The following is a 15,285-nucleotide window of genomic DNA, read 5'->3' on the forward strand; positions in this document are numbered from 1 at the left end:
TCCAATAAATTTCTGCATTTATTTTGAATAATGTGCACCCCATCCCCACCGACAGCATTAATTCATAGTCCCGTTATTGTATATACTGTCTAGTAAAACCCCCAGGTCCCGTAACAGGAAATGAATTAATTACTGGTGATTGTGTAGATATGGTATGAAGAAAGAGGGGATCTAGATATATTGCGGCGTCAAGCTGACATTGAGTCAAGTGACGTGGTTTCAAATCTCCGCTTGAACGTGACAAGGAGTAGGGTCACCTGTCTAACCTCGTGGGTTTTCTCCGGATCCTCTGGTTTCCGCCTATACTGCTAAAGACCCCTACGCGCAATCGAATTATTGGATCATGTTATTTCCGAGATCCTAGTTTGTGTCGAGTGGGCGTTAAACCATCCCTCTCTCTCTCTCTCTAGCTCTCTCGTGTGTAGTATGAAGGCTGATGACATGTGCACAGACGACAATGCATGACACACACACGTTCCAATGAGAAATATTGCACAATCGTCAAGAATGTATATTCTACAGAATATTCTGCAGAATAATCGTGTCTTATTAGTTAAATTAAGGCATGGTGAACATTAATATTGAACAGTATATAAAGCGCTAGCCAAAAACTAGTTATTAGTGTCTTTCTTTATATATACTATTCAAAAAAAGTAGGGGATATTTGATTTTTAAGTGTTATTAAAGTCACCTAATGAAACTGACGAAGAAACAAATGACAAAATGAAATGAAGTTCACATTCATCGATTTATTCCAAATGATCGTTAGACTAAGTAAGGCACTGACTGACCATTATAAGGGTAAAATGATACCCGGGGTCAAACAGCAAAGTTACCACAGCATCACAACCAAGTCAGTAACGGGTAAATCCTCCTCTGTTTGCCAAACAAGCATTGATCCGACGTGGCATACTCCTAATGAGACGTCTAAGGTCATTTTGGTCCAGATTGTCCCATTCCTGTTGCAACGCAGCAGCAAGTTCTTGGACATTGGCAGGACGTTGTTGACGTTGACGTAACCTCTGTCCAAGCATGTCCCAGACATGCTCGATGGGGGAGAGGTCGGGACTCAGTGCTGGCCAAGGTAATGTGGTGATGTTCTGTTGTTGGAGGTAACCTGTAACGATCCTGACCCTGTGACATCTTGCGTTGTCATCCTGGAAGATGAAACGGCGGCCATGACCTCGTGCGAACGGCACAACATGGACTGCCAAGATGTTGTCCCGGTAGTACTGGCCTGTAACACGCCCTGCAACAACATGTAAAGCCGTTCTTCCAGCAACAGTGATGCCTCCCCACACCATAACAGAACCACCCCCAAATCGATCATGTCTGATGACGTTAACGTCTTGGAAGCGCTCGTTTCGACGACGCCACACCCTCCTACGTCTGTCCAAAAAATCAACAGTGAACCTTGACTCATCTGAAAACATCACATTGCTCCAGCGTCGATTATCCCAGTGTTGACGATCCCTACACCAACGACGTCCTGCCTGAATGTGATGATCTCTCAAACAAGGGATCACGCGAGGACGTCGGGCGCGAAGGTGACCCCTTTGCAGTCGATTCCGAATCGTCTGGCCACTCACTCTCACACCAGTGTCTGTTTGAAGACGAGCGCTGATCTGATTTTCTGTGATGACACGATTTCTCAAAGCCAAGGTACGGATAAATCGATCCTGGGCTTGAGTTGTCGCCCTTGGTCGACCTGAGCGTGGTCTGTCCTGTACAGATTGTGTATCACGGTATCTGGACCATAGCCTGCTTATGACAGACTGAGAAACATTCATCGTCCGCGCCACAACCGCCTGTATTGTGCCGATCTGTAGCATGCCAAGGGCACGTAACCTTTTATTTTGGGTAAGCCGACGCATATCAAAATTTGTTTTCTGGTCACTAAAACAATTAAACTGATGTTTCCACCCTGGAATTCAATGCCACAATGACTGTAACATTCAAATTCAGAGTCGTGCAAATCTTGGGTTGGACCCCCATGATGATCCCAAGCATCACCTGCATTCCATGCGGTAGCTATTGGTGCGTTTGGGCGTCACATGTAACTGGAAATGTTTCTTCTGTTAGGTTCTATAGTGACTTTTTTCGTAGTCATTTGCATATTTTAGTATTATGCCCCCAAAATCAAATATCCCCTACTTTTTTTGAATAGTATAGCCTAATATCCCCGATATGTATGAATGGTAAAAACAGCCAAACCTGAGGGGCAATTAGTAACCCCTGTTTTTCTAATTTCTGACGCCCCTACACATACTTTGTTAAATATGTATAATAAAAAATATAATCTAATTATTGCATATAAATCCAGTCCTGGATACCAACACCATCATCAATTGTCTGCGGCACTAAATCTTATCAAAAATATAATTTAATATTTTAATCGGACTTCATAATAGGCCATACTCCAGGGTGTTTTCGAAAATACATGAAGATTATGTTTATATTGCTCATCAATGTCTCAGATTGCAGAGGCAATTAAATTTTTGAACATACGTAAATCAAAAATACAAGCTAGGAATATAATAGAAACGTCCTTTGAGGACAGCATGCCATATATACAAAGTACATGTATAAAATTACAAGTACAAAAATTATAGACGGGCACAAATTCACAGCACTCGCATGACCAGACAGCAGAGAACCCAATATCATATGTCAGTATTTCTAAAACCCACCCGCGGTGATTAACACACCGAAGTCTATATTTATCGAAGATAGGCTAATAAATTTAGTAAATCAAGATGTTTTCAATGAATTTAAAAATAACTCGAACTGGGAACATTTATGTATAATAACAACAATGATTTCGCCACTGATATGTACACTGAACTGTGTATTAATGATTTCATAACCAATTGAAATCAAGTGCATTATGGGAATGGTGTTGTGAAATATCAAGGCTTCGCGGAGCACCTATAAATACCTTGAACGAAACGGACTTTTACATAGTAAAAAATGTGAACATAACGAGTGTGTGCATTGCACCCGGTGATAAAATCTAATATTGCAGGAAGCCCCAGAGCAGCTAAAACAGTAAAATGGTAAGCATAAAATTATGATATGGTTTGATTTTATTCAGGCGTGAGTGTATTTACAATTTTACTTTTGTCAATAATTGGTCGGCAAAAAAAAAAAGGAAAAAAAAGATAAATAAAAAAACCTCACAAAAATCATTTTGTTAATGGAATTCAAACATCTACCGCGGAATTCTACTAATAATTAGCATAATTGGGAAAACTCAAAAGAAATGATTATATGACCGCTTCTTCACGCCGACATGCCAGCATCTACTCCTTTTTTTTATTTCCTGATATAAATAGTTTTACGCATTGTTCCCACTAAGAAAGTGTGCCATGCCATTCGTTGGAGGAGAAAAACACAGTTTCACCCGTCTACACATTTTGGGAATTTAAAGAACATTTATTATGAAAGAAGTATGCGATATTCCCATGTTTGCGCAAAATACCCCCATCTACTACTACTACCAGTGTACAGTAACCACAATAAGAAGAAGTAACCGTATTGTTTGTATCGGAATACTCGAACTAGAGCTAGTAGGGATATTATTGTCCCCCGCCTTTCGAAGAAAGCAGGGGACTATTAAATTGAGTTCGTCCGTCTGTCTGTCCGTCCGTCCGTCTGTCTGTCCGTCACACTTTTTGGGATACAATAACTCTCCTTCTAATTGACCTAGAATGTTCAAACTTGGTGTAGGTGTTTATTAGGTCAATGCCTTGATGGAGTTCGAAGATGAGCATTTTCGGCTTAGGGTAAGCAGAGATAAGCAATTTGACTGGTTGATGCTTTGGGACACGATAACTTTAGTTCTAATTCAGTGAGAGAGATGAAACTTGGTGTATAGTTTCATTACATCAATACCTTGCCTAAGTTCGATAATGAGCATTTTCTGCTCAGGGTAAGCAGAGCGATAAGCAATTTGATAGGCCGAGACATTGGAACACAATAACCCTCCTTCTAATTGAGCTAGAATGTTCAAACTTGGTGTAGGGGTTTATGGGATCAATGCCTTGATGGAGTGTGAAGATAAGCATTTTCTGCTTAGGATAAGCAAAGATAAGCAATTTGATTGGTTGATGCTTTGGGACACGATAACTTTAGTTCCAATTAAGTGAGAGTGATGAAACTTGGTGTATAGTTTCATTACATCAATACCTTGACTAAGTTCGATGATGAGCATTTTTTGCTCAGGGTAAGCAGAGCGATAAGCAATTTGATTGGCCGAGACTTTGGAACACAATAACCCTCCTTCTAATTGAGCTAGAATGTTCAAACTTGGTGTAGGTGTTTATTAGGTCAATGCCTTGATGGAGTGTGAAGATAAGCATTTTCTGCTTAGGGTAAGCAAAGATAAGCAATTTGATTGGTTGATGCTTTGGGACACGATAACTTTAGTTCCAATTAAGTGAGAGTGATGAAACTTGGTGTATAGTTTCATTACATCAATACCTTGACTAAGTTCGATGATGAGCATTTTCTGCTCAGGGTAAGCAGAGCGATAAGCAATTTGATTGGCCGAGACATTGGGACACAATAACCCTCCTTCTAATTGAGCTAGAATGTTCAAACTTGGTGTAGGGGTTTATGGGATCAATGCCTTGATGGAGTGTGAAGATAAGCATTTTCTGCTTAGGATAAGCAAAGATAAGCAATTTGATTGGTTGATGCTTTGGGACACGATAACTTTAGTTCCAATTAAGTGAGAGTGATGAAACATGGTGTATAGTTTCATTACATCAATACCTTGACTAAGTTCGATGATGAGCATTTTTTGCTCAGGGTAAGCAGAGCGATAAGCAATTTGATTGGCCGAGACATTGGAACACAATAACCCTCCTTCTAATTGAGCTAGAATGTTCAAACTTGGTGTAGGGGTTTATGGGGTGAATGCCTTGATGGAGTGCGAAGATCAGCATTTTCTGCTTAGGGTAAGCAGAGATAAGCAATTTGATTGGTTGATGCTTTGGAACACGATAACTTTAGTTCTAATTAAATTAAGTGAGAGTGATGAAACTTGGTGTATAGTTTCATTACATCAATACCTTGACTAAGTTCGATGATGAGAATTTTCTGCTTAGGCTAACGAGCAATAAGCATTTTGATTGGTCAAACTCTTCTTCAAATTGAGGTAGAATGTTTAAACTTGATGTAGATGTTCGTCTTGACTGAGTTCAATGATTAACATATCGAGCTAAAGCTAAGCAGAGATAAGCAATTTCCTGCTTTGGGACAAGATAACTTTGATTCTATCTGATAGAGAGTGATGAAACTTAGTGTATAGTTGATAATCAGTTTGATTGCTTGATACTTTGGAAAAAAATAGATGTGCGATTAATTAATATGTGTCATCTATTTATTTGGGGATTTCGGCGGGGGACATCAGCCTCACTGTTGGCTTGTTACACTAATGATTCTCCTAATTTGGATTTTATTACCGGTATCGTATTGATACAAAGGTCTTAAAACCTTGTTAGTAGCTTCTAGTAACAATATCGCTTTAATTTTAGGTAAACTTCTCGAAAGAACAGCTAAGCGCGGTGATGGGCCGTCAGAGTAATATCAGGAATATGGTAGTTATTGCTCATGTTGATCATGGTAAAACTACCCTGACTGATTCTTTACTGGCTAAAGCTGGTGTTATCTCCCAAGATCAGGCTGGAGATAAGATGGCCACCCATACCAGAGAAGATGAAAAATTGAAAGGAATAACCATCAAGTCAACGTAAGTCATATATTATATGAAGCGAAACTGATAAAATCGCCGACAACCAGATTCTAACTGACAACTTTGAATTCTTCCGCAGAGATTTAAGTCCCCAGCAGGCCAGATCACTGGTGAAATACATATTCTAAGAGCACAACAAAATTATTGTTTATTAAACAGAGAGAGAGAGAGAGAGAGAGAGAGGGAGAGGAGAGAGACAAAGAGAGATGGGGTTTAACGTCCACTCGACACAAACTAGGTCATTTCGGGACTAACATGGTTCAATTATATTTCAGTAATTCGCTTGCGGATAGAGGTCTTTAGCAGTGGGAGGAAACCGGAGGACCCGGAGAAAACCCACGAGATTGGACAGGCGACCCACGCCAGTTGACTCAATGACAGACCTTCTGATACAGCGCGCACGTGCTAACCATTCGCCATCCAACTCCCTTATTAAACAAAGACTTTTGGTCCAAATGATATTCAAATCTTTTTCCGTCATTTTTATCTCAGAAAGTGTTGTACGTCTAACTGTTCATAAAGTTTATCAACTTGTACATCAAGCGGTCAATGTTCGCGTGTGACCTTTGAGATCACGCGTGCAGAAATTCCTAATCGTCGGGCTGTCGATTAGGGGAACCCTTACATTTTTGTCCATGAGTGTTTTTCGGGGAATCCAGTATTTTTCTAGAACTTTCCATAAATACCAAATTTACCATACTTTTATTGGAAATAACCACCTGATAAATACTTTGCTGAGAACCCATCTTTAAATAATTTATTAAAGGTTTACAACAAAACTGTCCTGGTAAAAAACATTCTACTGACAATACACGCAATTGTATGAAATAAAGTTAGTATTGCAGGATAAGAACCCCATTTATTGTTACTTGTATTTTATTGTATTTACAGTGCCATCTCATTATATTATGAAGTTGAATGTGACGATGTTAAAGATGCGGGAGCAGAAGACGTTGTTGAGAGTAATGGATATTTAATTAATCTAATTGACTCTCCTGGTCATGTTGATTTCTCATCTGAGGTAACGGCAGCTCTTCGTGTGACAGATGGGGCAATGGTTGTGGTCGATTGTATATCTGGTAGGTATACATTATTATTTATATATTCAGCATTATAGATCTGGTATGTTTGTCCCCCGCCCTTCGAAGAAAGCAGGGGACTATTAAAATGGGTTCGTCCGTCTGTCTGTCTGTCCGACACATTTTGGGACACAAAAACTCTCTTTCTCATTGAGCTAGAATGTTCAAACTTGGTGTAGGTGTTTATTAGGTCAATGCCTTGATGGAGCTCGAAGATGAGCATATTCTGCTTAGGGTAAGCAGAGATAAGCAATTTTATTGGTTGAAGCTTTGGGACACGATAACTTTCGTTCTAATTAAGTGAGAGTGATGAAACTTAGTGTATAGTTTCATTACATCATAACCTTGACTATGTTCGATAATGAGCATTTTCTGCTCAGGTAAGGAGAACGATAAGCAATTTGTTTGGCCGAGACTTTGGAGCACAATAACTCTCCTTCTAATTGAGCTAGAATGTTCACACTTGGCGTAGGTGTTATTAGGTAAATGCCTTGATGGAGTTTGGAGTTAGAAGATGAGAATTTCCTGCTTAGGGTAAGCAGAGATAAACAATTTGATTGGTTGATGCTTTGGGGCGAGATAACTTTCGTTCTAATTAAGTGAGAGTGAGGAAACATGGTGTATAGTTTCATTACATCATTACCTTGACTATGGTCGATATTGAGCATTTTCTGCTCAGGATAAGCAGAGCGATAAGCAATTTGATTGGCCGAGACATTGGAACACAATAACTCTCCTCCTAATTGAGCTAGAACGTTCAAACTTGGTGTAGGTGTTTATAAGGCGAATGCCTTGATGGGGATCGAAGATGAGCATTTTCTGCTTACCGTAAGCAGAGATAAGCAATCTGATTGGTTGATGCTTTGGGGGACAATAACTTTGGTTTTAATTAAGTGAGAGTGATGAAACTCCTAGTATAGATTCATTATATCATTACCTTGACTAAGTTTTCTGATAAGCAATTTGATTGGTCAAGACTTTGGAACATAACAACTCTGCTTTTAATTGAGGTAGAATGTTTAAACTTGATGTTGATGTTCATTAGGTGAATGTCTTGACTGAGTTCAATGATAACATTTCGAGCTAAAGCTAAACAGGGCTTTAGGACAAGATAACTTTGATTCTATCTGATAGATAGTGATGTAACTTAGTGTTTAGTTGATATTAAGTTTGATTGTTTGATACTTGTGAAAAAAAATAAATGTGCGATTAATTAATATGTGTCATCTATTTATTTTGGGATTTCGGCGGGGGACATCAGCCTCACTGTTGGCTTGTATTCTTATATTTTACGCCATGCAGGACACCATTCCATTAAATTATTTATTGACATTTGAATTACTGAGATCAACTTTTTTTTCAATCTTATAGGAGTTTGTGTGCAGACTGAAACAGTCTTAAGACAAGGTCTAGCTGAATACATTAAACCAGTTTTAATGATGAATAAACTGGATCGATGTATTTTTGAGAAACAACTGTCAGCCGAAGAGATTTACCAATGCCTGAGAAAAGTAGTTGAAAACGTCAACGTTATATTGTCTATGTATGGTGATGAAAGTTCTCCCATGGGTGATGTTTCGGTAAGTTTATAGGACAGACTATAGAATATAATAAAATAATTTTAAAAACCCAGACACAGTTCTAGAGTACTGGGTCATTTGTGATACTTCAGACAATTTGTGGGGATCTAGTAATATAATTCCGCCTTTCTATCACACTTGACAAAAACATTCAGCCTAATGGTATGTCGATGCATTAAGGTACTTTCAGCTTGATCTAGTAATATAATTCCGCCTTTCTATCACACTTGACAAAAACATTCAGGGTAATGGTATGTCGATGCATTATGTACTTTCAGCTTGATCCTGTAAAAGGCAATGTCTCGTTTGGTTCTGGTTTGCACGGCTGGGGTTTCAATTTGAAAACATTCGCTAAAATGTATGCGAAAATCTTCTCTATCACAGAGAAGAAGATGATGAGCCGCTTGTGGGGAGATAACTTCTTTAATCCACAGACGAAAAAATGGAGCAAAACAGAGACAGATGGTTCTGTTCGTGGATTCAACAAGTTTATCATGGAACCTTTAATGAAGGTGAGAGTTTTATGCTTTCAAATGAGGTTAAAATGTAAATACATCAAGTCCCTGGGTAGCTTATCAAACTTAAATTATTGTATGTGTTATACACATTTTGTATAGATGCCAACACCTTTTTATAAAATTATTATCATCATTTTAATCCTTCCTAGGTTCTTCAAACGTCTAAAGAATGTGAAAAAGAGACAACCAAGGAACTTGTCGCTAAAGTTGGCATCAAGTTAAATTCAGAAGAAATGGAAAAAGAGGGTAAAATTTTTATGAAGACAGTGATGAAGAAATGGTTACCAGCTGCTGACGCCATGTTAGATATGATCATTAATCATTTACCTTCGCCAGTCGTGGCCCAGAAATACAGGACACAACTTTTATATGAAGGCCCTTTGGATGACGAAGCTGCCATTGGTACGTTAGATTAATATGTTTAATGTAAGGCAGTACAAGTAAAGTTATTGACTGGATAATGTAATGTCGATGGCGCTGTCGCTATCTAGAAAAAATACATTTCCCGATTTGTGACTGTTGAATTATAGGACATAGAAACAAGGGTGCCTTAAGTTTAAGAATATGAAAGTCGATTCCACTGTGTTTTCTTTTTTAAAATTAAACCCATTACTGTTTGGTAACTTATATTATCGTCTCAAAAAGTGTAACTCACTGACGGTAACGTTACATTGAGTACGTTTGACACCCAAGAGGCATACTCGTTGGTATTATACTAAATTTTATATTGACCAATGATTGTTTTGTAGCCATGCAAAGTTGTGATCCAAACGGACCTTTAATGATGTATGTATCGAAGATGGTGCCATCTCGGGATAAAGGCCGTTTCTATGCGTTCGGTAGGGTGTTTTCTGGAACTGTTACAAGTGGATTACCTGTTAGAATCATGTGCCCAGGTTATACCCCAGGAAAAAAGAACGATCCAAATCTGCATTTAACATCTATACCAAGGTAAGAAAACTGTAGTTTATTTTTATTTTCAATACAAGAATGTGTTCACTTTCTTCTGTTTACTCGCATGCACGCTTGCTTAATCCATGCTATTTCTAATAGTTTTTATAACTTCCAGGGTTGTGGTTTTGATGGGTGGAGCTGCCACTGGATTAAGTCAAGTGCCATGTGGTAATGTTGCTGGTCTCGGTGGTGTTGATAGATATCTTGTAAAGACAGGAACTGTGACATCTTATGAACACGCCCATAACCTGAAGGTATAAATTATACAAACATATTCTATAGTAGAACATTTTGTTAGTAAAATAAATAATAATTTAAAAATAACTTCTTATTTAAAGAGCCATTGGTTATGTGGAAGTTTAATGGAAAATGTTTGATTTGACTATGCATGTACAGTTACATCGGGCATGTTCAAATTAGAATGTATGCAAATATAACATCTCAATTTACTAGTACATAATTCATTCAACTCTATAATTCTATATATTTTCTCGATGCCAGTGATAACACATATTTTAATTTTAAATACTTACATTTCAGGTTTTGAAATTTTCAGTGAGTCCTGTTGTTCGAGTTGCAGTGGACGTTGTTCACGCGTCTGATTTACCTAAGCTTGTGGAAGGAATGAAGAGATTGGCTAAAGCCGACACGATGATTCAGGTAAACAATAAGATGTTAAACACAACAATGTTAAAAATGAACAAATATTTTTAAAATAAAATATATAAATAATAAAGTATAGAGAGTCGTGTAATATTTTATTATTTACAGTGTACTATTTATAGTGTATATGTTATTATTTACAGTGTACTATGGATAATGTATATTTTATTATTTACAGTGGTCTATAATATGAGTATTGTATATATTATTATTTACAGTGTACTGTTGTATATTTCAATATTTACAGTGTACTATGGATAGTGTATATTTTATTATTTACAGTGGTCTATATGAGTATTGTAGGCCTATATATTATTATTTACAGTGGTCTATATGAATATTGTATATATAGAGGATATTTGTCGTTTTAGAGTGAATAACATATTTTATTTCATCGAGAAGCAAGAAAATGATATTTTCACGAATGCGTAGCATGAGTGAAAATATAAACGTTTTCTTGCTTAGAGATGAAATAAAATATGTTATATACGACAAAACGACAAATGTTCTATTTATTTTATGATTTTACAACATGGACTACTGCTAGCCAGTGGAATAACACTTTTATTTCACTGATAAAACGCGGTATTCCACTACTGATCATAAAATAAATATTATTATTTACAGTGTACTATTCTATATTTTAATACTTACAGTGTACTATGGATAGTGGTGAATATATAGTAGCTGGTGCGGGTGAATTACATCTAGAAATATGTTTGAATGATCTGGAAAACATACACGCTGGTATCCCTTTAAAGGTCAGTATTCTAAAACAGATTGCGCTGTAATCCATGTTCTAAAACAATGAAATCTAACTTATTTAATATGGCTTAAATAATGGTATAACGTTTAAACCTTCTCGTGTTATAAAACGACACTAATTTGTATTTTGTAGAGAAAGAATCCGGTGGTGAGTTATAAAGAAACGGTAACGACCAGGTCTGATAGAACGTGTTTATCAAAAAGTAACAATAAATTACTGAGATTATATGCTACAGCGGAACCTTTACCAGAAGGTTTATCAGAAGAAATAGAAGAGGTTTGTACAATACATTTGTTACATAAAAATTCCCTGTTATACATAATACATGTATGTGGGAAATTTTCAGAATCGGACTGTAAAAAAAGAATAATCAGTGAACACCGGTGTTCCAAATGCTGCAAGATTCTTATAATTAATTACACCTAAACTTGTTGTATTGATTATTATTCTTTCACCAGGGTACAGTTACAGCTACACAGGACTTTAAAGAACGTGCTCGCTATCTGGACGATAATTTCGGTATTGAGAGTGGACTAGGTAGAAAGATCTGGTGTTTCGGTCCAGAGGGTAGCGGTCCAAATATATTGATTGATGCAACAAAATCTGTTCAATATATGCAAGACATTAAAGATACCGTTGTAGCTGGATTCCAGTGGTCTACACAGGAGGTGGGTATTGCTTGATATTGTTTAAATGAAATGAAATGGACTGTAACGTCCTACTGGTCTGTTCCGACTAGATTTAATGAAGACTGGCATACGCCATACAGTGTGCTATGAGGGAAATTTTGCCCGGACAGCGGCGCTACGGCCTACTCTTCTATCGAATTCTAACTGCCAAGGGATCTTTTACGTGCACTCAAATGTGTACACGGAACCTGTTTTTCTGTCCCATCCGAGCGACTAGACAACTGTCCTTGTCAGTCCCTCCGCCCTGCACCACTGACAATGTGGACCACGTCTGAAAATCGCGATGAATTTGCTCGGCCAACACCGGGAGCAAACCCGCGATCTCCAGGCTAGCAAGCCAGCGTCTTACCCACTTAGCCACTGTGGCCCCGGGTATTGTTTTAAAGATACTTTAAAGGACATTATTTTTACAGTTGGAAGTCGAAATTTTAGTAGGCCACAGCGCCACTGTCCGGGCAAAATTTCCCTCATAGCACATCTGGAAGGGCAGAAAAGTGGAACGTTAAACCCCATTTCATTTGATTTCAAAGCAGCCACTGAAGCTATTAGCTTACTAACTCATCTAAGACTTATTCTTTATTGGTTTATCCGTTTATGTTTCAGGGAGTTTTGTGTGAGGAATCAATGCGAGGTATCAGGTTTAATATAACAGACGCTCATCTCCATAGTGATCCTGCCCACAGACGTGGTGCCCAGGTTATTCCTACTGCAAGACGAGTTTTATTTGCTTCCGTGTTAACAGCTAATCCTCGACTAGTTGAACCTATTTACCTTGTTGAAGTGCAGGTGAGAAATAGACTACAATTATAAATGAAAACAGAAAAACAGAAATTACTGAAAGGAACAATAAAACCTCATGAATTTAACAAAAAAATTAACGATTCGTGGGTTAGATGCCATTTTGATCCCGTTGTTCATGTTGAGAGACGAATTATCATTCAGAAGTCAGTTAACGATTTTAGAGAAAAATGATGGCTGAATGAAATCAATAGAAAATGGAACCATTTATAGACAGTCATAACTTCTGTTAGCATTGATCCCTTCTAATAGTTGTTGGTAAGGCAACCTTTTATTTTGTATGATTTGAAAATCTTTATTTGCCCATTTGTCAGGTATTGTCTGACCGTGCACCCTTTGCCAACGTATGACATATAATCAGATTGTATTATTTGTTGTAGTGTACTGATACTGTAATAGGAGGTGTCTATAGCTCTGTTAATAAGAGACGTGGATTGATAATAGAAGAACATCGTCAAACAGGTACACCAATCTGTACCATGAAAGCTTATCTACCTGTCAACGAATCGTTTGGTAAGTCCATACACACACACAAAAACCAAATACACTAGATTGGCCAGAATAGGGTGTTAGCTCACAGGAACTATTGATTTTTGAGCAAATTGGAGTTAAAGATATGCCCATGGAAGCAGATATATCTGCTAAATGGCTTCCAATAGAGTTTATCTATATATTGCACCACATGTTTGTTAACTAATCATTATTTGCTTGATAACGATACCTGTATGAGTGTTGAAACGTAGCATGATAATAAAATTCAGAAGTAGTACATGTACATCCATATAAGTGTTCTAATTTTAGTGAAATCTATTTCTATATGTCTTAAAAGGATTACCCTATAGTTATATTTATTTTTTATTCTGTGAATTTCAGGATTCGATAAAGAATTAAGATCACAAACTGGGGGCCAGGCCTTCCCACAATGTATATTTGATCACTGGCAACTAATGCCTGGTGATCCATTCGATCCAGCATCAAGGGCAGCCGCCATTGTGGTCGAGACAAGAACAAGAAAAGGATTATCACCAAACATACCATCCTTAGATAACTTTTTGGATAAATTATAATTCCAAATATTAATGTCCGCTCAACAATTATTTTGTAAAATGAAGAAGAAAATGATTAAATCTAATCAATAAAAAGATTAATAAATGTTCTTTGGTAATAGATGAATTAAATTTTTGTTTGGTTGATTTGGTTGTTGCCAGCTTATTTCAGCCAGTACGTATTTGAAGGATTTCATTTCACGTGAAAGCAAATTACAACGGTTTGGAAACAAATATGGAAACAAAAGTAAGTGCAGGAAGACCGCACTACATGCAAAAACAAACCGACAAGACAAACCTGCGGACAAGACAAACTGCATAGACATTAGAGACTTTTGGCAGGCGTTAATTCCTGGTACGTATCGCGTATCCGTATCGATTTTGCGTGTGACGTCATCAATGTGTGGGTATTTCTCATACGTGATACGGCACACGGATACGGCAGTACGTACCGAACAGCTTTCATACGGAAAAGGTCCGTATAACTTCATTGTCATTCTACAGTCTTTTATGCTACTTTTAGACGCTGAAATGTTGTACCATGGAGTTTTTATGAATCTATGTGTATCATAGAACACAAGGGTGTATATTTGATGTGATTTAACCATGATAAAAGCTTGACTTTATTCATTATTTTTCTAAATTTAGGGAGGTAAAGGGGTGTAAACTTTCTAAAATGATACATTACTAGTGAAACCAAAAATGGCTGTCGAGTCGAGGTCGAAGATTCTTAATAAGATTCGACATTATTTTTTTTTAATGGCTCAGCGACTGTCGAGCAACTTTACTCCCTCCAGGAATTTGTAGGCTAGTACTGATGGTAATCTTGGTAAATAACTGCCATCTGTAATAGAACTAAGCTCAGTTCAGCTACTCATACGTACGCGTTATGAAAATCTGCCAAAACTCTAAAACTATCTAATACGTGATACGAATGGGGAAAATTCCGGTTGCCAAAAGTCTCTATTGCAAGAAATAAACAGTCAGTTTCCACAGTTAAAAGATGGTTAAAGTGTAGTTAGCAAACAGGGACAAAGCCCAACATCGAGAACATTCTGCAGTACGAAGGGCTAAAACTCTATTCAAATAGTAAGTGCAGGAGAACAGCAAAACAGAACAGACCAGACAAACCTGCGGACAAGACACACTACGGCATTTCAAGAAATAAACAAAGTCAGTTTCCGCAGTTAAAAGAAGCTTGCAATGTAACAGTGTTGCCCTCATTATAGGCGCCAAATGGGTCTGGTGCCCTCCAAATATTTATATACGCCAACATCGAAATGTGGTCGTATATTGCCGTGGCTCTTGTCCACAACTTCTTAAAGACTACATTTATCATCTTTTTCTTTGTATAGAAAATATTTTTTAGTTATTTGCAATTTTTTAATTGTAATTGTTTATTACCAAATACATAGTATATAGGTTTTACAAAAC

General features: G+C 37.5%; 1 protein-coding gene across 1 annotated transcript; it reads left to right on the forward strand.

Moving 5' to 3' along the window:
- The first annotated feature begins 2,927 nt into the window (after window positions 1-2,927).
- LOC126811165 (elongation factor 2) lies at window positions 2,928-13,968 on the forward strand. The gene is made up of 15 exons (XM_050536689.1): window positions 2,928-3,056; window positions 5,541-5,755; window positions 6,650-6,837; window positions 8,209-8,417; window positions 8,696-8,929; window positions 9,085-9,337; window positions 9,685-9,886; window positions 10,005-10,143; window positions 10,430-10,549; window positions 11,209-11,313; window positions 11,451-11,594; window positions 11,777-11,986; window positions 12,611-12,793; window positions 13,186-13,318; window positions 13,679-13,968. Exons 1-15 carry the CDS (start codon window positions 3,054-3,056, stop codon window positions 13,870-13,872), a joined length of 2,532 nt encoding a protein of 843 aa, XP_050392646.1. The 5' UTR covers window positions 2,928-3,053; the 3' UTR covers window positions 13,873-13,968.
- Window positions 13,969-15,285: the final 1,317 nt, after the last annotated feature.

The sequence above is a fragment of the Patella vulgata genome, chromosome 2 (assembly GCF_932274485.2).
Source record: "Patella vulgata chromosome 2, xgPatVulg1.2, whole genome shotgun sequence".
Taxonomy (NCBI): Eukaryota; Metazoa; Mollusca; class Gastropoda; family Patellidae; genus Patella; species Patella vulgata.

Excerpts from the sequence above, each read along its gene's own strand:
- LOC126811165 (XM_050536689.1), top strand. Across the intron at positions 10,550-11,208 it reads AAGCCGACACGATGATTCAG|TGTACTATGGATAGTGGTGA; the intron begins GTAAACAATAAG and ends TAATACTTACAG. Across the intron at positions 11,314-11,450 it reads ACGCTGGTATCCCTTTAAAG|AGAAAGAATCCGGTGGTGAG; the intron begins GTCAGTATTCTA and ends TGTATTTTGTAG.